General features: G+C 42.3%; 1 protein-coding gene across 4 annotated transcripts in view; it reads left to right on the top strand.

The window, feature by feature from the left end:
* The window catches only part of garem (GRB2 associated, regulator of MAPK1), a 111,300-nt gene that overhangs the window by 34,378 nt on the left and 53,156 nt on the right, over nucleotides 1-23,766 (top strand). Inside the window, exon 1 of one of the 4 annotated variants that reach the window (XM_038809245.1) lies at nucleotides 9,836-10,648. The exons of the other annotated variants lie outside the window; for them this stretch is intronic. Within the exon in view, the coding sequence (XP_038665173.1) occupies nucleotides 10,591-10,648 (58 nt within the window). The 5' untranslated portion in view covers nucleotides 9,836-10,590. Of the gene's footprint in view, nucleotides 1-9,835; nucleotides 10,649-23,766 lie in introns of those variants that run through there. 4 annotated transcript variants of the gene reach the window in all.

The raw sequence follows: 23,766 nt of genomic DNA, 5'->3' as shown, positions 1-23,766 counted from the left end.
CAGTTATTGTGCGATGGAAATATCATTCTTTCCCTTTGATATTACCCACCTTGTGGACCCGTTTTTTAGCATAAAAGCACCAATTCCCTTATTTCTCCACTTTGAAGTCACCTCATCTACACCCCATTGTTCTCGCCTGGTCACATAGGTAAACACTTGCTTTTCTCATTGGCATGCAGTTCTCCGTCCAGTTAAATTTCCTGCTCTTCTTCAAGAGTTCTGTTAGCGGTGCTACCACGGTACTAAAGTTTGACACAAACTTACGACCACTCATTCCCAGAAATCTTTAAAATTTCTTTTCGTAAGAAAATCTCAAATGGCCTGTATTTTTGCACCTCATGGAGCCATCTGACTGTGCCCCACGATATGTACTAAATATGAAATTTGAGCTTTATTTAGCAAATTTGCTTTTCACCAAATTCATGACTAGATAAGCTTTATTTAAGTGTTCAAACAGTTTTTTTTAGGTGTTGCAGATGTTCTTGCCAATTTTGACTAAACACCACTATAACATTAATGCACACTGCACAGTGACTCAGTCCTTGAACAACTTTATTCATTAGTATTGGAAATGTTGTAGGTGTGTTCTTCATCCCGAATGACACCACTTTAAATTAATCCATTTGGCATCATGAATGCTGAAATATCCTTTGCCCCCTCGGACAAAGGTACTTGCCAATATCCCTTTAGCAAGTCTATTTTTGCCCTAAATTTAGACTGTCCAACTTTCAATGCAACCCTCTGACCGTGGTCATAGAAATTCATAATTATAGCAAGGAAAGAGGCCCTATGGCCCATCATGACCATGCAGGCTATCTAGCACTTATCTACTGAAATCCTATTGTCCAGCACTTGGCCCGTAGCCTTGTATGCTATGGCATTTCAAGTAGCCATCTACATACTACTTAAATGTTGTGAGCGTTTCCGCATCCACCACTATTTCAGATTTCCACTACCCTCTGGCCAAAAGGTTTTTCTTCACATCTTCTGTAAGCCTGGGGCTGGTTTAGCACAGTGGGCTAAGACAGCTGGCTTGTAATGCAGAACAAGACAAGCAGCACGGGTTCAATTCCTGTTCCAACCTCCCCGAACAGGCGCAGGAATGTGGCGACTAGGGGCTTTTCACAGTAACTTCATTGAAGCCTACTTGTGGCAATAAGCGATTTTAATTATTACTAGCCCCCTGTCCATTACCTTAACTCTGTGCACCCTGGTTATTGACTCCACTGCTAAGCGGTCCATTCCAATAATCCACTCTATGCCCCTCGTTAATTTTATTCACCTCAGTCAGGCCCCCCTCAGCCTTCTCTGCTCCAAGGAAAACAACCCACGCCTATCCAGTCTCTCTTGATAGCCGAAACTTTCCAGTCCAGACAACATCCTGGTGAATCTCCTCTGCACCCTCACTAGTGCGATCATTTTCTTCCTATAGTGTGGTGTGGTGTAAGCTGCTTGAAGCTTTCCCAGAGATCATCGCGTCAGAGGCTGGGCCTAGTTTGTGTTCACATATTCGTCAGTAGTTTCCTCTGACCTAATCTTCACCCGTTTTTTTCTTCAGAGGGGCGAGCCATGCCTTGGAGAGTTTCTCCTCGGTAGTTCTCTGCTGGAGGACACAAATCGGTTTCTTGACCAGCCTTGCGTTAACTGTGTTTTTCGCTGTTCCGTTTCTATTTTTGCCAGACATGGGTACAACTTTAGTTGCGGGGGATCTGAGGATTGTCCCTGCCCTTTTCAATTGTGTTTCTGGTTCTTCAAGCAATTGTTTCTTGCATTCTTTGTTTTTGGACTTAAGTTCTTTATTTTCCACTTCTAACTTTTTCCGATTATGTTTTTCATTTCTTAACTGGTCGCAAACTGCCCTCAAGTTGGTCTTTCTATACTACACTACAACTGCTGCTGATTTGCACCCCTTTGAAGCTGCCAAAATCCTTTTTTTTCCACCTGTCTTATCCAGTCCTGAATATTCCCAGAAATCCAGGCCTGGGCTTGTTGCTCTGACATTTCACCCTAAAGAGAACCCTAAAGGGCCCGTACTCTCCCTTTTTCCTCTTTGAACGGCCCCCACTGCTCTGCTGTAGATTTTCCCGTTTTCCCCAAAAGACGCAAGGGTTATGGGGAGTTGACAGGAAAGTGGAATTGAGACGACAACCAAATCAGCCGTGATCTTGTCAAATAGTGCTATGGTCCATTGTCCATACAATTCTGTTCTGTTGGAGGTTCTGAGGTATAGCAACCTTTTATTTAAAGTATCTAATTTCCGAATTCTTAATTTATAACAGGCCCTCAGTTATGTCTGACCTAACAAGCTACAAAAACCTTGCACCATGAATCAAGTAGAATTTATTGAGCAAGATTTTACATAAAGATGTGTAGATTAGGTGGATTGGCCATCCTAAATTGCCCCTTAGTGTCCAAAATGTTTCTGTGGGGTTTCTGGGTTATGGGGATAAAGTGGGGAGTGCTGTGTGTGCCTGGGTAGGGTACTCTTTCGGAAGGTTGGCACAGGCTTGATGGGCCAAATGGCTTCCTTCTGCATGGGGTGATTCTACATATTTAAAAAAGCGGTGAAGATAATGTGGACGCTTCTTATCCTCATGGTCCTAGGGTTCCTTAAGTGTTGCTGGCACAGTGATGCCTTTCTTTTTCTGTGTCTGAAGTGAAGATATGTTGAATTGTGTCTCAGAAGAAGGCATGGTAAAACTGTGCTAACAAATACTTATATTTTCCAACTTTTAGCCCAACTTCTAATTCCTCATTCAGAAATGGTCCAAATTAACCTCTATCATTGGCTTAGGGTGAGGGTCATCAGGTGTCACCCCACCTCAAACTAGAATAACGTAAACTGAAGACAAATGTTCATGTCCGAATTTTGCAGGACAGAAAGATGCCCTTCAGCCCATTGTATCTTATTCCCTGGGCCCTGGAAGGTTTATTCCAAAAAGCAACTACACATCTGTGTATGGGCAGAGCAGTTGTCCAAACTATGCTACACCCGCACGGCAGCACTATGGCTAGCACTGTTGCTTCACAGTGCCAGAGTCCCAGGTTCGATTCCCTACTTGGGTCACTGTCTGTGCAGAGTCTGCATGTTCTCCCGCTGTCTGCGAGGGTTTCCTTCAGGTGCACCGATTTCCTCCCACAAATCCCGAAAGACGTGCTGTTAAGTTATTTGGACATTCTGAATTCTCCCTCCTGTGTACCCGAACAGACGCCGGAATGTGACGACTAGGGGATTTTCCCAGTAACTTCATTGTAGTGTTAAGCCTACAATAAAGATTATTATTATCCTCTCATCAATAATAAAACCTAGCATAAACATTGACATTAACATATTACCCAAGTTCCATGGCTACTAAAGCCATTAATACCAAATGTTAATAGCATTTTCTGTCATAATGTCAAGAGAGAAATGTTTTCTTCTGGGCTGTTTTTTACTGCCAATGCTGCGTATGCGCAGTTGTATACACGGCTGCCATCTTAAGGGGGGCAATGTGCAGCAGGATTTGCGTGGAGTGATCAGTAGCCTTGGAATTGCAAATTTTCAGCATCAGCAGCAGAATCCCTCAGGAGTCTCACAGTTTTCTTTATCTCATTTCATTTCTTTAACATTTTTCTTGCCTTTGCTCCCCCTATTATTTTGGGAAGGCATCTTTCTTCCAATAAACCATTTTGCAGCAGCATATCTCAATGGTATGAAAGGGATGGTGTGTAATTAAGACTGCATTCTTATCGTTTGCCTGCCTCTAGTGCTTAAATGGGAGATGTAAGTACCGGAGCAGCAAACAGAATAGCAGCCGTCCCCCGGTAGATTGGAAAGTGGTAGCAGAGTGGTAATGTCACTAATCCGGAGGCTTAGGCTGATGCTCTAGGGACATAGGTTCAACTCGCAGCTCGCACCGTGGCAGGAAGCTGGTGGAATTTAAATACAGAATTAAAAATATCGTCTTGGTAATTGTGACCATGACACATTGTCGATTTTCAACAAAGTAAATCTGGTTCACTAATGTCCTTTAAGGAAGGAGGTCTGATCTGGCCTACATGTGATGTCAGATTCACAACAGTGTGATTTATTCTTATTAAATTCCCCTCTGAAGTAGCCTATCAAGCCACTCCCTTTCATCAAACTCTTACAAAGTCTGCAAAAAATGAATGAAACCGGACAATCATCAGGTATTGACCACGGCACAATGCCACACCTAGCCTTGTGGATCGTGCAAAGTCTTCCTTACTAACATAGATGGGTCTGGACACCTGGTCATGCACTCAGGACAGCACGGTAGCACAGTGGTTAGCACGATAGCTTCACAGCGCCAAGGTCCCAGGTTCGATTCCCAGCTTGGGTCACCGGCTGTGCGTAGTCTGCACGTTCTCCCCGTGTCTGTGTGAGTTTCCTCCGGGTGCTCCGGTTTCCTCCCACAAGTCCCGAAAGACGTGCTTGTTAGGTGAATTGGACATTCTGAATTCTCCCTCTGTGTACCCGAACAGGCGCTGGAATATGGTGACTAGGGGCTTTTCACAGTAACGTCATTGCAATGTTAATGTAAGCCTACTTGCGACAATAAAGATTATTATAAGATCCTGTGTGGTCCAACTGGCAGATGTGTTTGCGGACATCGTCAACCTCTCCCTACTTCGTTTCCGAGGTTCCCACCTGCTTCAAGAAGACCACCGTGCCAAAGAAGAATCAGGCAACGTACATCAACGACTACCAGAAGGCAGTGGAGGCCAAGTCACTGAGTGCCATTAAGACCGAGATAGCTAGGTTCTTGATTGATAAGGGGATCAGGGGTTATTGGGAGAAGGCATGAGAATGAGAAACTACCAGCCGTGATTGAATGGCAGAGCAGGCTCAATGAGCCGAATGGCCTAATTCTACTCTTATATTTTGTGGTCTTCAATATGGTAACAACAACACTTAATGACATCACAGCACTGATGACATCAGCAATGGATTTAAATAAGATGCTTAATAACGATCTACAACAGATTTGTTGAATGTTTCATTTGACACAATTTATTTTGATTAACTGAATTGATGGAGGTTGTGCAATAGATGTAAATATGGACTTTTGGAGATTTGATTAAGTACCACATAATAAACATTTGGAAAATACATGGGACAATGATAACATGCGGATGCCTAAATAACTAAAGAATAGGAGGGAGAGGGTTATAGTGAATGGACACTTTATTCTGAATGGAGAATATATTGTTAGATGTTCCAGGTATTGGCATTAAGACAATCACATTTTTTGTTATATAAAAATGAATTGGGCTTGGATATAAGAAGTCCAACTTTGAAGCTTGTGAATGATTCAAAACTTGATCATGTAGCAAAGTGTGAAAAGGATAGTAGCAGACTTCAGGTGTGGATTGATGCTGGGGAGGCGTTTGAGAGATAATATACCTAAGTGAAGTGGTGCACTTCAATATTGAAAGGCAGTATATTTTTTAGGAGGGGGAGTGAGGTGCAAGAGTAGAAGAACCCAGAGGTGTAAATTCACAAATCTCTGAAGGTCGTAGGGGAAGTTAAGGTGATTAAGAAAGGTACTTGGATATTTGGCTTTGCATATGGGGACATTGAATGCAAAAACAAAGAAATCTGACTAAACCTTTGCAAATCACTGTTTAGCCCTCAGCTGGCAGATGGTCTACAATTCTGAGCACCACAATCTGAGCACCACACTTCAAGAAAAATGTTAAAACCTTATAAAGTATGCATAGGATGTTTAGCAGGATGTTACAAGAGTTGTATTATTCACCACATGTTTCAAATACACTGTGGACTTATTAGTGCAGTGCACCAACTAGCTTGATAAGAAATCAAAGGATAAAAATACACCAGTAATTCAATTTCTGTTGGAATGATTGGGTGTGGAATTCTGTAGATGTCTGTATGAGTAAAGTAGCCTGATAATGGCTATATTATTCTTAAATGAATGAAATCAATGAGAATAGTGTCTATTCTGCAGTGACCCAGACAGTGTCATACTGTCTAATGTGACATTCACATAGTTTTGGATTGGAAGGGTTAAATTTTGGAATTTTCAAACGGAAGTGTTGGCTCGATGTTTTATCAAACGTGACGCTGAAAGCAAAATGGGCAAACAGCGAATATCAATGCGCTATTTTAAACTGATCAAATCTCTCTCGGTTTGTGATATTGATTACTAATGATAGGAATGCATAGTGTAGACAACTGGTTGTTGTTTTTTTGCAGCTTATGCATATTTTACCTTCTTAAGAAACTTCATAACACTGGTATGGTTATGCAGTTGATGGAATTTTAATGCTTACTCAACTGGAAGTGGCAAACTGGTCTGACCTGTGGATTTCCAAGGTCACTAAATAGATTTGAGTATTTAGTATAGAACATAGTATTGTGTATAGATATATGTGGAATAAATTATAGAATTTAAGTTTAATTCTTTTGCTGTATTCTACCAAGGCAGAATGTCAATATTTTGGAGCTGCAGCTCTCACTAAATGGATATACTAGTGGTGTCTTCTGCAGGGCCACTGGAAGCTGCTGGTATGATAAGTGATTGAGGTGATATATTTTCTCAGAAAATTGTTAAGTACCATTAGATAATTGGCCTGAACTGGTATAATCTCTTGGCCACCATTAAGTTTGAAGATTTCCATTTGAGTAAAAGCCATCGAAGAAAATATGCCACAAAACTATTTTCTGTTATTTTTGAAACTTCCCATTTCCAGCATCCAGATATTTAGCTTTCTTTCTGCTTAAGTGTGCAAATTATTTTTTGACAATGGGCATTGATGCCACAAGACCTGCAGTTCGAGAAAGAATACCACCCATTTGCCAACATCTTTGCTGAAATGCTTACCAGCGACTGAGATATAGTACACTTAAATGGCCCTAAAGGAAGTGGAACCCACTACGAAGGGTGGACTTTGGTGGGATAGAATCTGGAGTCTACATTCCAGCCTTGAGCCCAAACGATTGTTGCCGTCTTCAGTCTCCTTGAAATATCAAATGAGGGACGTATATAAAATGATTGAAAGTCTAACCAGCTAGGTATTCAGCAACTGCATTAATATAGTACCATTAATATAGAAGAAAGTTCCAGTTAGAGGCATGAAGAATAAAAATGAGAATTGAGCTAAGAAGGGAATATTAAGAGAACAGGTGAGTTCTAATGTGGGTGGAAAGTTAATGGTTGGACAAGGAATCAGTGTGGAACACAGAATGAACGGATGCATAAGAGTTGGAATTATAGAATCGTGGATTGGTTGCACAGACAGGTGTCTTTGGATGTGTTTTTGAGAAGGATGATGATGGAAGTTGGGGAAAGAGACTTAAGCAGCCCATGGTGACAAAAGACATTTACAATGTCATGTTTTGGAGGCAGGAGGTTAGGAGTGGGAATTTAATCAAAAGGGGCAGGAAATGGGGCCGGGATTCTCCGACCCCCCCCCCCCCCCGGCCGGGTCGGAGAATACCCGGGGGGAGGCATAAATCCCGCCCTGACGCCGGCTGCCCTATTCTACGATGCTGTTTTTCGGGCGACGGTGGGATTCCCGCCACGCCGGTCGGGAGCCGTTGACAGCGCCCCCCCCCCCCCGGCTATTCTCCGGGCACCGATGGGCCGAGCAGCTGTCCAGTTTTGGCCAGTCTTTTCGGCGTGAATTACTCACCTCACGCGCGGTGGGACCTGGCAGGTGAGTGTGTAGGGATGGGCCTCGGGGGTGGGGGGGTGGGGGGGGTGATCCGACCCAGGGGGTGGGCATTGCTAGCCCTAACCTCTTTCCTTGTGGAGAGCAGGTCAAAGTCCGTTTGTAACTTCTTCCTCTCCGGCATAGCTCTACTGTTAGGGCCGCGGAGTACCGCAGGTCCACCTCCAGTATGGAGCCGACCAATTGTTGCCGAGCTGACCTCTCTTTCTTATCTCTGTACGGCTTGTACATAATAATTTCTCCATTTATTACTGCCTTCTGTGCCAACTAGAACGTGGAGGATGAGACCTCCCCATTCTGGTTGTTGGTAATGTACACGTCTATGGCTTGTGGTATCCATTCTCAGAATGCCTTATTGGCATTGAGGGCTGTGTCCAGCCTCCATGGCTCCTTCTCCCCTGGGTGTGTGTCCATCTATTCCTTGAACACTCAGTTCCTTTGCTACATTTGCTTTTTTTCCCCCCCGACCCTGATTTGGGGTTTGATCTGTCTTACCATGGGTCCTGTACAACGTCCCCTCCCGTGATGAGTTGGTATATGTCGGGGATTTCCGCCAAGGTTTTCTTCATGAATTCCATGTTCCAGTTGGGAGCTGGCACGTTTACAAGGACCACTGATGTTCCTTCCAGGACCCCACTAACCATGATGTAACATCTCCCTTGGACCGTAACCTTCTTTGTTGCTGTAAATGCTGTCCTCTTATTAAGCAGTATGGCCAGCCCTCATTCCGTAGCATGAATGGTACGTCTGTCACACCCAATTCTTTCTTACCAGCAGTCAGTCCTCTCTCAGGGGGTCTCTTGGAGTAACAAAAGCCAGAATACTGACCTGATAATGAACTAGAGTAATAAGTCTAAGTCAGGATGGTGCATGACTTAAAGATGGATTACCACAATATTGCTGCTCTCTTACTACATGGATGATAGAGGCAGATGCTGTTGTGTGTATTGGTTTGTTGTGTGATGTGTGTTATGTCCCCCCCCCCCCCCCATATGAAAACAATTACATGAAATGTCTGCCAGAGATGCTATTAAAATTAAGTACCAAACTGGTGATGTTGCAACACAGGCCTACCTTCATGCTAAATGCTGCAGGCTTTAAACAGATATGAGAAACCTCAACCACCAGATCAAAGCAAAGCTCTGTGACTCTACCATATCAGCCAAAAATCAGGAATGTGGAGGAGGAGGTTTAATTAAGTTTCCAGCTTCAACCATAGTGGAGGTTAGTCCACAGACCAGACAGACAAGACTGAAGTGTTGAAGTATTGTCGGATAAAAATGGCAAATAAACTGTTTTAGAAAGGGTGATGGTAAACAGGTGCTAATGTGATTAGAAGCTGTTCATGATATATCAGTGATTTAGATTTAAATGTGGGTGGCATGATTAAGAAGTTTGAATACAATGCAATCAAGTTATTGACATGAAGGGTCGATTAGCCTCCTTCTGGTTTTGCTCTGTATTTTTTTCAGCAATAAAAGAAACTTGTTTTTAAGCACCAACTGGATTGCTAATTTATATTTGCATGCATTTTTAAAGATTAAAATTTTACCAAATCTGAAAATTTGTCAAACTTAAATGGGTTTAGTTATATCAACTGGTATGTTTGCAATAATGCAGAGTTGATTTCTAACAGTGGAGGTAAAGGGCTGTGGAGTAAAAATTGCAGACTTGAAACTGAGGCATAAAGCCCATCAGACCAGATTGGATCAAAAGCACAGATGGGCCAGTGTGTATTCAGGTTTGAAGAAATGCTGGGAGCTTTTTAAAAAAAATAACTGTAGGAGGAATGAAATTGATCAAAATCTTTCAGATTTTCTTTTGTTGATTTGGCTGAATGTACTATGTTATGCGATACTGATGCAGGCAGACCAAAAATGAATGCAGCACATTCAATTTGGCCAATTTTCATTATGCAATTTGAAAGCTTTTTAAATCAAATCTTATTAATGCCAGTTTCAGTAGGTGCTTACAATGCTAATACTTGAAATTTTCCCACAGACCTTGGAACCAAGCAGAAAATTACAAGGCCAAGCATTGGACAAGCTTGAAATGAAAATGAAATGAAAATCGCTTATTGTCACGAGTAGGCTTCAATTAAGTTACTGTGAAAAGCCCCTCGTTGCCACATTCCGGCGCCTGTCCGGGGAGGCTGGTACGGGAATCGAACCGTGCTGCTGGCCTGCTTGGTCTGCTTTAAAAGCCAGCGATTTAGCTCAGTGAGCTAAAAGTAGCTGGCAGTTATTTATATTTCGGTTGAGCAAAATTGCCCCTGGTTGTTAAAAAGTGTAACATTTTTATTTTGTTTTGTGCAGACAAGTAATTTAATCCATTGATAACTATGTTCATGAACTGTAATTTAAAGTACTCAATCTGTATCTGGTTTATTCTTTGCCATCAGTTTTCTTAGTCCTTGGGAGTTTAGAGAAGCCGCTGAGGCTGTAAAGACATGATATTGAGTTTAAATCACAAGTGAGTACTGATGTTCGACCTCTAAATTTAGTTAGATATTTAACAACACAGCTACACTCCTAAACCTGTAACTAGAACTGTAGTTTTTACAACACCATATGTACTGATGTTAGACCTCTAAATTTAGTTAGATATTTAACAACACAGCTACACTCCTAAACCTGTAACTAGAACTGTAGTTTTTACAACACCATATAGCTGCCTCAGCAGAGGTAGGGGTGGAAAGTTTTATTTTTCCTTTCATGTCAGCCTGCCTCATCCATTATACGGGGTGCATGGTGGAATTTGTGGGCAGGTTTTGTTATTTGCTTTGAATACTTGAGACTTCTTCCTAGTCTTGAATGGAGGTGAAAAAGACAGCCGCTGGAAAAGGATCAGGAGATACTCGGAGTAAGGAGGTGGTGGAAAGGGGAGAGTGGAATGAATCGATATGGAAGTGATGGAGCAAGGGAGTGTTACAGAAGTGAGGAAGGAGATGGTAAGACCCTGCCAATGTCTGGAAACTATTTTCTGCATATACCATTAATCGGAAAGATGACCTGCAACCTCAGCAGCTGCAATCCATATCTAAATTTGGGTGCTTTACATTTATTCATATTTATTCATATTTAACCAAACCTATTTCCATATTTTTGTTAGCTTTAGGTATTGTAGGCTTACCCTTCAAATGCAGAGGAGCTCCCCTCTGTGAGAATCGGTATGGTTGTTTAGATTGTATCTGACAAGTCTAATTAAATATATTTTTCCTGAATTAACCCACTGTGATATCAAGAAACAATAGTTTAGAATCTAGCTTTGAATGTATTTTTTGTTTCCATGCACAGACTTGTTTTTCTATTTGTTTTGTATTGACATGCCTACATTGCTACCTGCAGCTGCCACCACAGTACTCTGTCATGGTAGAGAGCTCACTGTCAAAAATGCTGTTCACCTAGTTTTACAAGGGTGTATCTTTCGTGGTTTGAGATTAGGAAACAGACTAAAAGGGCAGCACGGTGGCCTAGTGGTTAGCACAACCGTCTCACGGCGCTGAGGTCCCAGGTTCGATCCCGGCTCTGGGTCACTGTCCGTGTGGAGTTTGCACATTCTCCCCGTGTCTGCGTGGGTTTCGCCCCCACAACCCAAAAATGTGCAGAGTAGGTGGATTGGCCATGCTAAATTGCCCCTTAATTGGAAAAATAATTGGGTAATCTAAATTTTAAAAAAAAGGAAACAGACTAAAGTGCAGCTGTACAGTGTGTGGAGATAATTAATCCTAGAAATATGGCTGGACATTTTGCTATATCTGTATGGTATGTTTGCATGTTGCATATTGTGTGTATTTTTGCATGCAAACATAAATTCTATGTATTTATAATATACTTTGTGTGGATATAATTGTAGGAGTATACATAGTATAATGCCTGTATATATGTTTGCTGCATTTATGACTGTTGTGTGTGTATGTGGGTTTATGCCCGTATGCATGTGGGTTTGGATGAATGACTGGAGAAGTAAGCTCATATGGATGGAGAGTGTGGGGGGTGGGCATGGATGTTTGATGAGGGTGCTGGTGAGTGTAGGGATGAATGGGTGGGGACAGAGGGATGAGCATGTAAAGCTAAATAGGTTAATTCAAACTGGTATAATTTTATTTTTTTAAATGAAAGATTGAATATTCTGGATTGAAATGATGAAGTTGCAAGATAACATGTAGTTAATCTGTCATTTCAATTTTATGTGCCACGTCACTTATGTAAAATTCTAAATAAATGCAAGTATTTGGAAATTGCTGATTAATTTGTAATTTCAGTGAAAATTCCTGCCTCCCTCTTGCTCCACACACTGCACTTAATTATATCTCCCACAATAAATGCAACCATTATGTGTGAATGTATTAAGCAGAAAATATTTGAGATTTCACTTCAACTTTTGTATGGCATTATTTTAATCTTGTTCACTGTATTTCCAGTAATTTGTGTAGGCCGACTGGAATTACCAACCTGTATGCTCTGAGGAATCTATGCACAGATGCTAAATCTTCACCTGTTTGGTATGGCAGTGAGGGCGTTCCGTGTATTGGACAAATGACCACACAACCAGTATATTAGTTCAATTATAGTTTATCATTATATAGGATTGGTTCTTAACAACTTACACGATACTACACATTAGACTACACATTAGACTACACATTATACTATATCTAACAGCTTAAATTACCTTTACTTAACTTTCAAGTGACCGACTCTGTGCAGGTTAGATAAGGCCTTTATCTGGTTCCCCACATGTGGCGGCTGGAAGTTGTCAGGTACGTTTGGGCTGAGATTCGCCCTTCTGGTAGCGATCGCGGCTCTTTGAACTTGGCTGGTTAATGTGCTGCAGTTGGTGGGGCAAAGGCAGGTCCCAAAAGAGACAGAGCGTTGGTCGCGCAGTCCCTCTTATCCTCCGATCTTTTGGGCGGTCCCAACTCGGGATCCAATGGATCGATCGGATTTTGATCATCCCAATCGATTCTGGCCAATTCGAGGTGGGGGGGGGACCTTGATAGCTGGGCGGGTCCTGGTTGTTATTGTCCAAGGCACGTATGCACTCCCAAATAAGGTGAATAGGTGCCCCCGGGTCTGTTACTACGGTTACGTTTCAATCTGAGTCCCATTGTCCTGGGGGGATCTGTGATTGACCTCTAACAGGTTCAAGTTTCTGTATAGGTCTGGTCTGCTGTTTGCTAATACAGATGAGCTGTGTCTTGTCTGTGTCCCAGCCTGACTATAATTCACATTATCCTTTGCGGACGGCCATTTTAGATGGCCACAGCAGCATAATAGCTGTGTTACTGAACAGGTAATGCAGATTCTTGAATTAATCCAAACCCCACCATGGCAGCGAGGGAATTAAAATTCAATTAATTAAATAAAATCTGGGACAAAAAGGTTAATGTTAATAATGGTAACCAAGAAACTACCAAATTGTTGTACGAAATGCCTTGGAGAAGGCCGATCCTTACAGGGTCTGGCCTTGATATAATCCGAGACCCATAGGAACATTTTCTTAAAACATATTTTTATTCAGAAAATTTCCAATTTGTAATACAAAGATTAAACAGATTTATACAATTTTTATAAAACAATCCCCACAACCCAACTCCATCTTTCCTGTATTTAAGCAGAATCCCCCCAGGTTGCTGATGACAACCAGCTTCTTGAAGAAGTTAAATGAACAACAGCAACCTAGAAAAAAACTCATCCTCTAATCCCTTTATGGCATACTTTATCTTTTCAAACTGCAAGAATTTTGACAATTCCCCAACCATGCTGAAGCCTTGGGCAGTACCGATGCCCTCCATCTGAGCAATAATTGTCTCCGGGCTATTAGAGCAGACCCCCTCACCCACCAGCCTCCCAACTTAGTCCATGGCATTCACATCTTCTATGTCCTCCCAACGTTGGTGGGGTGGAGAATCCAGCCCAATGGCTAAAAGAGCAGGTCATAGAATAGGAATCCTCCGGCGAGCAACTCGCCTCTAACTCCCCAAAGCCTGTCCACAATCTACAAGGCACAAGTCTGGAGTGTGATGGAATAAACTTCACTTGCCTGGATGAATGCAGCTCCAGTAATGCTCAACACCATCAAGGATAAAGCAGGCTGCTTGATTCTTACCTCATCCACAAACATTCACTCCCTGCGTTGCTGGCACACAGTGGCAGAAGTATGTACCATCTATAACAGGGGTGGGCAAACTTTTCCGTGCAAGGGCCACATTCAGAAATTCACAATTTTAAAGGGCCGCATAGTATATTAAGTAAAATAATTAATATTTTAAATAGCCAAAATAAAAGGTCTTTAAAGAAAAAAAAGCACATTTATTTGAAAAACAAAGTAACTCAGTAAGTAACAGAACAATGTCAATGAGAATGATGCATCTGACTGCAGTCATTTACCAGTTTGTTGAAATCAGGTGTCAAGTTGCTTGTGCTGATCCTTAACACTAACAGAAGCACAGCCTTATCGAGTCAACGATAAAAACGCGCGTAGTGGGGTGGATGAGTGGGGCTGCCTTATTGGTCGGTTTAGTTGGGTGTGCGACCAATAGGCGTCCAGGTTACAAACAATAATAAGGCTTATTGTTTGTAACCTGGACTCCTATTGGTCGCACACCCAACTAAACCGACCAATGAGACAGCCCCACTCATCCACCCCACAACGCGCGTTTTTATGCGGCCCGCCAATGAGGTGCCCGGAATCATAACCGGCATTTTTGAAAAGCCGCCGGGGAAAAGCCGCTGAAGTAAATGCGTTTATTGAATAAGCGCATTTACTTCAGCGGCTTTTCCCCGGCGGCTTTTCAAAAATGCTGGTTATGATTCCGGGCACCTCATTGGCGGGCCGCATAAAAACCTTTGTCGGGCCGCATGCGGCCCGCGGGCCGTAGTTTGCCCACCCCTGATCTATAAGATGCCCTGCAGGAACTCACCAAGGCTCCTGAGACCCCATCTTCCAAACCTACAACCACTACCATCTAGAGGAGTCAGGGCAACAGACAAATTGGAACACCACCACTGGTAAGTTCCCCTCCAAGCCACACACGATCCTGACTTGGAAATATAACAGTTTCTTCACTGTCACTGGGTCAAAATCCTGGAACTCCCTTCCTAACAGCGCTGTGGGTGTATCTACACTGCAGCTTTCAAAAAGGCAGCTCAGACCACCTTTTCAAGGCAAGAAATGCTGGCCCAGCCAGTGATGCCCACATCCTGTGAATTAATTTACAAATTTAAGAAAGTTGTATTCAAGAAAATGACTCACCACCTTTTTGAAGACTATTAAAGATGGACAAAGCAATGCTCACATCATGGTACACATTTTTAAATCTGATTTTCAGCAGCTGCAGTATTTTGCTTTATTTGGAATAATTAAGTCTGGAGGTAATGAAAACATGGATGAGAGTTTCAGCAGCAGATGAGCTGAAGCAGGACTGTAAACATGCATTGTTGCAGAGGTGAAAGTAGGTGGTCTTGGTGATGCAGAGGATGTTTGATTAATAGCTCAGGTTGGGGGTCAAACCGGATAATGGGATTATGAACAGTCTTGTTGAGCCTCAGGCCAGGAAAGCGGGCATAGTGTTGGTTTAGGCCAAGAACCAAGGATGGTGGCTTTCCGCTCCCTAATATTTTATTGGAGGAAACTTCTGCTTAAATGAATATGAATGTGGGGCAAGAGGTGTTGAAATAAAATCCGAGCATCAGGTATTTTCATAAAACTGCTAAATGTCCTGAAATTGAAGTGCACATTTACCCAGAAGATTATTAAGAACACAAAATTAAGGTTGCAGTAGGATAATTAGCTGGAGACCAGTGGGGTGCATTGAAAGGCATATGTAATAAAAACATTTTTCCAAAACGTATATTGAATTTTGTTAGGATCAACAATCCTTCGTCTAAAGATTGCCAAAACTTAAGTTAGATGGTGCACCCTTAATGAATACCACATATTGAAACAAAATGCCTCCACATATATGAATCATTACAGTTTGATTTTGTCTTGTTGTGGAATGGGCCAGAATGAGTGGCGACAGCGAAATTGATTATTAATGGGCTCAATGCAGGCTCAAGGTCCTTTAAACCAGTAAGTGATTAATGTATATAAAACTAATTAGAAAGCATTAGAATATTCTCAGAAAGCGATTGTACTTCTCAAATGTTATCACAAGGCCATTTGAGATTGATCGTCTCAGAACCTTGCTGGTATTGAGTTTTGCCAGGTTATGTATCAATGTCTTTCTCAGCATGTATCTTTTTGTACAAAGTCCTCGAGTCTCTGTGCAAGAGATTGGCCTTTTAGAGATTACTTGCTGCATTAATGCAATTTGAGATTTGTTAAAAGCAGATGAAGCAGCTTCCTGTTCAAGGCACCTCAGTGCATGCACAATTTTATTCGGATCTTTTAAACCATTTATAGATTATAGAACAGTACAGCACAGAACAGGCCCTTCGGCCCTCGATGTTGTGCCGAGCAATGATCACCCTACTCAAACCCCCATATCCACCATATACCCGTAACCCAACAACCCCCCCTTAACCTTACTTTTTAACACTAGTCACAATGAAATTACAAACAAGGTTTTTGAGTCATTTTAAACAAGTTACCATCATGAAACTCCCAACAAACCTCCATCCATAATGAAAGTCAGCTCTCGATCACTATCTGGTTTGTCATGTAAAACAGTGAACACAGCTCCTCAAATTAAGGAATTCTTTAGGTTTCTGTAGACTGTAACCTCTCATTAATACATTTTACTCATTATCCAATCCTATCCCTGTTGCTGCTAATTCAACTTTGCATTCAACATCCTCCTTCAGATCTCGTACTTAAATATCAAAAGAAATTGTAACGTCAAGAATATTATTAAATGCAAGCCTAAGGATAGAACCAAAGGTCAAGTGAGAGTTGCTACTATATTTGTTATGAGAGGCTATCTTTGGAGAAATGAAAATATTTTCAGTGACTTGTAGAATAGCTTGGAGGCAACCAACAATGTTCTGATCATGGACTAGATTGGATTGAATTTTTTGAGTTTCATGTGCGAAAATGTGAAATTGTCCATTTTGACAGGAATAATAAAAGAGAAGCATATTATCTGAATAGAAGTGGGTGCAGAGGCTTGCATCCACTGGAGTTTGGAAGAGCAAGAGCGATTTGATTGAAACATATGAGATCCTAAGGCTTCTTGACAGGATGGATGTGGAGAGGATGTTTCCTTTTGCGGGATAATCTAGAACTCCGAGTTACTGTTTCAAAATAAATGAACACTAATTTAAAACTCTGATGCGGTGACATTTTTTCTGAGGGTTGTGTATCTTTGGAACTCTCTTTCTGAAAAGGTGGCGGAAGCTGAATATTTGTAAGGCAGAGGCAGATAGATTCTTGATAAGCAAGGGGCTGATAGGTAATCTGAGGTAGGTAAGATGCAGAATTATTCCTCTCAGAGCAGCTGTGATTTTGAATGGGGAACAGGCTCGAGACGCCATATGGTCTAGTCTTCCTTGCTCTTATTTAAATCACTAAATTAGAAACCCTATTAGCCTCCTCCAATTCCTCAGGCTCTCCACCCCCAGCAACATTTCACTAACAGATACCAATTTCTCTTTTATTTTCAAGATTTTCCCCATGTCCCCTCAGGCACTTAACCTTTCATCTGGAATTTTGTTAAATGCATTGAATTTTTCATCGTCATCATTGATTAATTCTTCAAAAATAAAGTCAAGAAAGTTGGCCAGGTAGTATTTTCATCTTTGGAATCCAATGTCTGTTACCAGGTGCCTATTATACAGATGGACCTCCAAAGATTGTTTCTAATAATTGATTCAGTCATTGTACACAGGTTGAAATAAGACTGACCAGATATTGGTCTCTGGGCCTGTTTTGCATCCTTCTTGAAGATGGGTACATGACCATGTTCCAGAAGGTGTTTCTAATGGTACCTTTCAAGTGGCACCCTCATAATTCAGTGTTTCTCATTTTTGCTTATTACCACATAGTTCTGTGGGATTAATGCAATCTATATATGTTTTTTGTTTAGAACTCTTTTAGGAAATTAGCAATTTTATTTTCAAGCCTGTTGCAAGTGCCCAAGTACCAGAAGCGCTGCCATGTTTTTACCTTGGGCTCTTTACACACCTGGACAATAACCTTTTAACATGTTTCTGAAAGGTTCATATTGAGCCCGGTGAAACCCTTCCTGGAGGATTTGTAGAGATAATGTTGTAGATTTTCAACTAGTTATCCTGGCTTAAAACTTGATTTGTAGCTTCTCTGCAAATTATAGAAATTTCCTGCTTTTCATTTCCATTAATTTTCAGTGGACATGAGAATTGTGTAGTCTATAGATCAAGTTGAAATCTACCCAAATGTTTCCTTTTACTTTTTAAAAAAAAAAGATAAATTCAGGGAATGTGGATGCCACTGGCACGGCCATCATTGTTGCTCCTCCCTAATTTCACTTCCACAGGTTGTGATTAGCCCGCCTTGAACTGCTGTAGTCCATGTGGTGTAGGTACACCCAGAGTGTTGCAGGGATGGGAGTTCCAAGATGTTAATCCCGTGGTAGTGAAAGAGTGGTAATATAGTTTCAAGTCCGGATGGTGTGTACATTGTATGGGAGCTTGCAGATAGTGTTGTTCCTATGAGCCTGAGCCCTTGTCCTTCTAGCTGGCCGAGAATGCGTTTTTGGAAGATGCTGTTAAAGGAGCTTACATAGAAACATAGAAAATAGGTGTAGATGTCAGCCATTTGGCCCTTTGATCCTGCACCACCATTCAATATGATCATGGCTGACCGTGCAAATTCAGCACCCCACTACTGCTTTCTCTCCATAACCCCTTGATCCCTTTAGTCGCAAGGGCCACATCCAGCTCCCTCTTGAATATATTCAACGAACTGGCCCCAACAGCTTTCTGTGGGAGAGAATTCCACAAGTTCACAATTCTCTTGAGTGAAGAAGTTCTTCTTCATCTCAGTCCTGAATGGCGTACCCCTTATTCTTAGGCTGTGGCTCCTAGTTCTGGACGTCCCCAACATTGGGAACATTCTTCCCTGTCCAGTCGCATCAGGATTTTATATGTTTCTATGAGATCCCCTCTCGTTCTTCTAAACTCCAGTGAGTACAAGTCCAGTTGATCCAGTCTTTCTTCATATGTCAGTCCTGCCATCCCAGAAATTAGTCTGGTAAACCTTTGCTGGACACCCTCAATAGCAAGGATGTCCTTCCTCAAACTAGGAAACCAAAACTGCACACACTGTTCAAGGTGTGGCCACACGAAGGTCCTGTATAACTGCAACAAGGCATCCCTACTCCTATACTCGAATCCTCTCGCTATGAAGGCCAGTAAGCCATTAGCTTTCCTCACCTGCTGTACTGCATGCCAATCTTCAGCGACTGTTCCACCCTGACACCCAGGTCTCGTTGCGCTTCTCCTTTTCCTAAACTGCCACCATTCAGATGATAATCTGCCTTCCTGTTTTTACCACCAAAGTGGATAACGTCACATTTATCCATATTTCATTGTATTTGCCCACTCGGCCATCCTGTTCCAAGTCACCCTACAGCCTCTGCATCCTCCTCACAGCACACTCTGCCACCCAGCTTAGTGTCATCTGCAAATATGGAGATATTGCTTTCAATTCCTTTGTCCAAATCATTAATGTATATTGTGAACAGATGGAGTCTCAGCACTGAACCCCGAGGTACCTTCTAGTCACTGCCTGCCACTCTGAAAAGGACCCGTTTATTCCCACTCTCTGCTTCCTGTCTGCCAACCAGTTCTCTATCCACGTCAATACATTACCCTCAATATCGCAAGCTTTAATTTTGCTCACTAATATATTTGAGTGGAACCTTGTCAAAAGCCTTTTTAAAAGGCCAGATACACAATATCCACTGGTTCACTCTTGTCCATTCTACTGGTCACATTCTCAAAAAATTCCAGAAGATTTGTCGAGCATGATTTCCCTTTAGTGAATCCATGCATACTTGGACTGATCCTGTCCCTGCTTTCCAAATACTCCAGTTATTTCATCCTTAATAATTGACCAACATTTTCCCCACCACCGATGTCAGGCTAATCAGTTTATAATTCTCTGTTTTCTCTCTCCCTACTTTTTTAAAAAGTGGGGTTACATTAGCTACCCTCCAGTCCATTGGAACTCTTGGTGGTGAAGGGGGTGAATGTTTAAGATGGGGTGCTGGTAGTTGGAACTACATTCATCCAGGCAAGTGGAGAGTATTACATCACACCCCTGACTTGAGCCTTGTGGATAATAGATGGGCTTCGTGGAGCCAGCCATGCAGAGATTAGGCTATACTAGGCCTGGTATTGTGCAATAAAATAGGATTAATTAATGGCCTCATGATGAAGGTGCCCCGAGGTACCAGCAATCATAATATGACTGAATTTTGCATTCAGTTTGAGGAAGAGAAGAGTGGGTCCAAGACTAGTTTTGAAAATTAAACAAGGGCAGTTATGAGAGCATGAAAGCAAAGCGAGCCAGAGTGAACTGGCAAATTAGGTTAAGGGATATTCAATAGTGATGCAGTGGCAGATATTTAAAGGGATATTTCAGAATACACAGAATTGATACATTCCAACAAGAAAGAAGAATTCCAAGGGTAGAACCCACTATCTCTGGTTAACTAAAACAGTTAAAGACAGTGTCAAACTTAAAGAAAAAGCACATAATTGTGCAAAGATGGATGCAGACTGGATGATTGGTCACAATATTTTTAAAAATTAATAAAAGTTAATAAAATTTTAGAAGAAGGGAAAGTTAGAGTACAAGAAAAAGCTAGCGAGACACATAAAAATTGACAGGAGATTCTATAGATATTATAAAGTTGAATAGTTAACAAAAAGAGCATTGGTCCTATAGAAAGTGAGTCTGAGGAATTAATAATGGAAAATGAGGAGATAGCATATGAATTGAACAGGTAATTTGCATTGGTCTTCACTGCAGTGGATACAATTAACATCCCAGAATTAGCTGTAATCAGGAAATTGAAGGGGGAAGGAACTTGGCAAAATTACGGTCAGAGGCAAGTGGTACTGAGCAAATTGTTGGAGTTTTGGGCTGGCAAGTCCCCGGGTCCTAATGGGTTTCCTCCCAGGGTTTTAAACAAAGTGGCTAGTGACATAGTTGATGCATTGCTTTTAATTTTCCAAAATTCCCTAGATTCAGGGAAGGTTCTATTAGATTGGAAAATAGTAAAAGTAATTCCTTTATTCTAAAAGGGAGGGAGACAGAAACAGGAAACTACAGGCCAATTAGAGTAATATGTGTCATGGGAAAATGTTAAAAGCTGTTATTAAAGACCGCACAGGAGGACATGTGGAAAATGCACGGTAGTTAGGCAGAGTCAGCGTGGTTTGTGAGAGCGAAATCCTGTTTAACCAATTGAAGTTCTTTGAGGAAGTAACATGCTGTGGTTAAAGGGAAACCGGTGGATGTACTGTACTTAGATTTCCAGAAGACATTTGACAAAGGGATAATTCTGCAATATCAAAAGGATATTCCAGAAAATAAAGCTCATGTTTAGGGGGTAACATTGGCATGGATAGAAGTTGGCTAGTTTACAAGAAACAGAACAGGCATATGTGGTCATTTTCTGGTTGGTAAGATGTAATGAATGGTGTGAGACAGGGATCAGTGCTGAGGCCTCAACTGTTTGCAATTGATGTAAATGACTTTGATGAAGGGACTGAAGCTATGGTTGCTAAATTTGCTGATAACACAGAGGTAGGTAGGAAAGTAAGTCGTGAAGAGGATGCAAGAGATAAGTGAGTGGGCAGAGATCAGAGTATAATGTGGGCAAATGTGAAATTGTCCACCATGGCAGGAAAAATAAAAGAAGCATGTCATCTTATCATAGAATTTACAGTGTAGAAGGAGGCCATTCGGCCCATCGAGTCTGCACCGGCTCTTGGAAAGAGCACCCTACCCAAGGTCAACACCTCCACCCTATCCCCATAACCCAGGAACCCCACCCTAACACTAAGGGCAATTTTGGACACTATGGGCAAATTTATCATGGCCAATCCACCTAACCTGCACATCTTTGGACTGTGGGAGGAAACTGGAGCACCCGGAGGAAACCCACGCACACACGGAGAGGATGTGCAGACTCCGCACAGACAGTGACTCAAGCCGGAATTGAACCTGGGACCCTGGAGCTGTGAAGCATTTGTGCTATCCACAATGCTACCGTGCTGCCCATCTAAATGGTGAGAGACGACAGAGCTTTTGGATAGAGAAGGATCTTCGTGACCTAGTGCCTGAATCACAAAAGATGATTTACGAGACCATAGCTGGAATGTGCAGGTTGTTTTTATGAGAAAATTTAAGAGAGAGATGAGAACAAATTTATTTTTGAGGTTCGCCAGTCTTTGGAACCCTCTTCCTCTAAAGGCAGTAGAAGCAATGTCTTTGAATATTGTTAAGGCGGAAGTAGATAGATTCTTGGTGAGCAAGAGGGTGAAAGGTTATTCAGGGTGGGCAGGAATGTCGAGTTTAGGTTACAGGTCAATTAGCCATGATATTGAGTGCCGAAGCAGCCTACGTCTACTGCTAGTTCGTATGTTCTTAGGGGGTGAGTTATTCACCTCATAATTCCCAGCCTTTGATCTGCTCTTTGTAGCCTTGGTATTTCTATAGTTTCTGGTCAATGCTAACCGCCAGGATGTTGGGAGTGAGGGCTTCAACGATAGTAATGCTATTACATGTCAGGGGACGATCATTAATTCTCTCGTTGTCGCCCCGATAATAGCGGACATGCTCTCTGGTGTGCTCACAAAGGTGTTTGACAAACATTTTGAAAAGCAATGGATGTTGGTGTCAGAGTGTCTATGAAAATCGAGTGAAGAAGCACTGGGCCCCGTCCGGGTGAAACTTGATAAGACTACCGAAGCAGTAAGGAAGCATGGCAAGGTGCTAGAGGGTGTGGAGAAAATGGTGACAAGGCACGGTGAGCAGTTTGCATCTTTGGAAGCCGAAATGGCGGTGGTGACTGATGAGAAAAAGAAATTGAAGGCTACAGTCAATGATCTCAAAAATCGGTCAAGGAGGCAGAACCTTAGAGTCGTCGGGTTGCCAGATAGGGTGGAGGGCCCGAATCCCACGGAATATCTATTGCAGATGTTTGGGAAGGTGATGGTGAGGATGGTCTTGCGTCCTCTCCGAAGCTGGACAGGCCCATCAGACACTTTGACAGAAGCCTCGGTCAAATAAGATACTTTGAGCGATCATTATTCAATTTCACAGCTTTAGGGAGAAGGGGAGGGTCCTGAAGTAGGTGAAAGAACACAGTGACTCGAAGTGGGAAGGAAACCGTGTGAGGATTACCAGGATGTGAAGGCTCAGCTGGCGAGGAAGCGGGCAGCCTTTAATGAGGTTAAGACCATTCTGTATTGGAAAGGAGTTTGGTTCGGGGTGCTGTACCCGGCTTACGGGTGCTCGGGTGGTTGGGAGAGTCCGATTCCATTTGGGGGCAGATGGAGGCGAGTTCGTGTAGGGGCTCCAGTTTACAGGCTTCGGTAACGGGCCTCACTTCTGTTCTCCCCAGAAAGATATTCCTTGAACCTGGTGGTAATCTCTAAGGATGTGGAAGCAGTTTAGGCAGCATTACCAACTGAGCACCATGTCATTGTTGGCTCCAACCTGCGGCAACCATTTGTTGGTGCCGTCATGTTTGGATGCAAGGTTTAAGACATGGCTTTTGAGTATTTTGGGGATCTGTTCAGAGGGGCGGTTTGCCAGTTTGAAGGAGCTTTTGGTGAAATTTCAATTGTCGGGCACACTATTCTGCTATTTGAATTACGCAATTTTGTCCAGAAGGCTTGTCCTACGTTTCCCTTAGTGCCTCACGCCTCAACCCTCCCTGCTGGGGAGGATCCTATTGCTGGCGAAGTCTGACCAGATGAGAGGCAAGTGGGAGTGGGAGCGGGGACCTATTTTGGATGAGGATGTGTGGTGTGAGGCCCTTCGGAGGGTAAACTCCACTTCCTCCTGTGCATGGCTCAGCCTGATTCAACTCAAGGTGTTACATAGGGCTCAACTAACTCAGGCTAG

The sequence above is a fragment of the Scyliorhinus canicula genome, chromosome 10 (assembly GCF_902713615.1).
Source record: "Scyliorhinus canicula chromosome 10, sScyCan1.1, whole genome shotgun sequence".
Taxonomy (NCBI): Eukaryota; Metazoa; Chordata; class Chondrichthyes; order Carcharhiniformes; family Scyliorhinidae; genus Scyliorhinus; species Scyliorhinus canicula.
The sequence above is the reverse complement of the archived record's forward strand: the minus strand, read 5'-3'. Positions and strand labels throughout refer to the sequence as shown.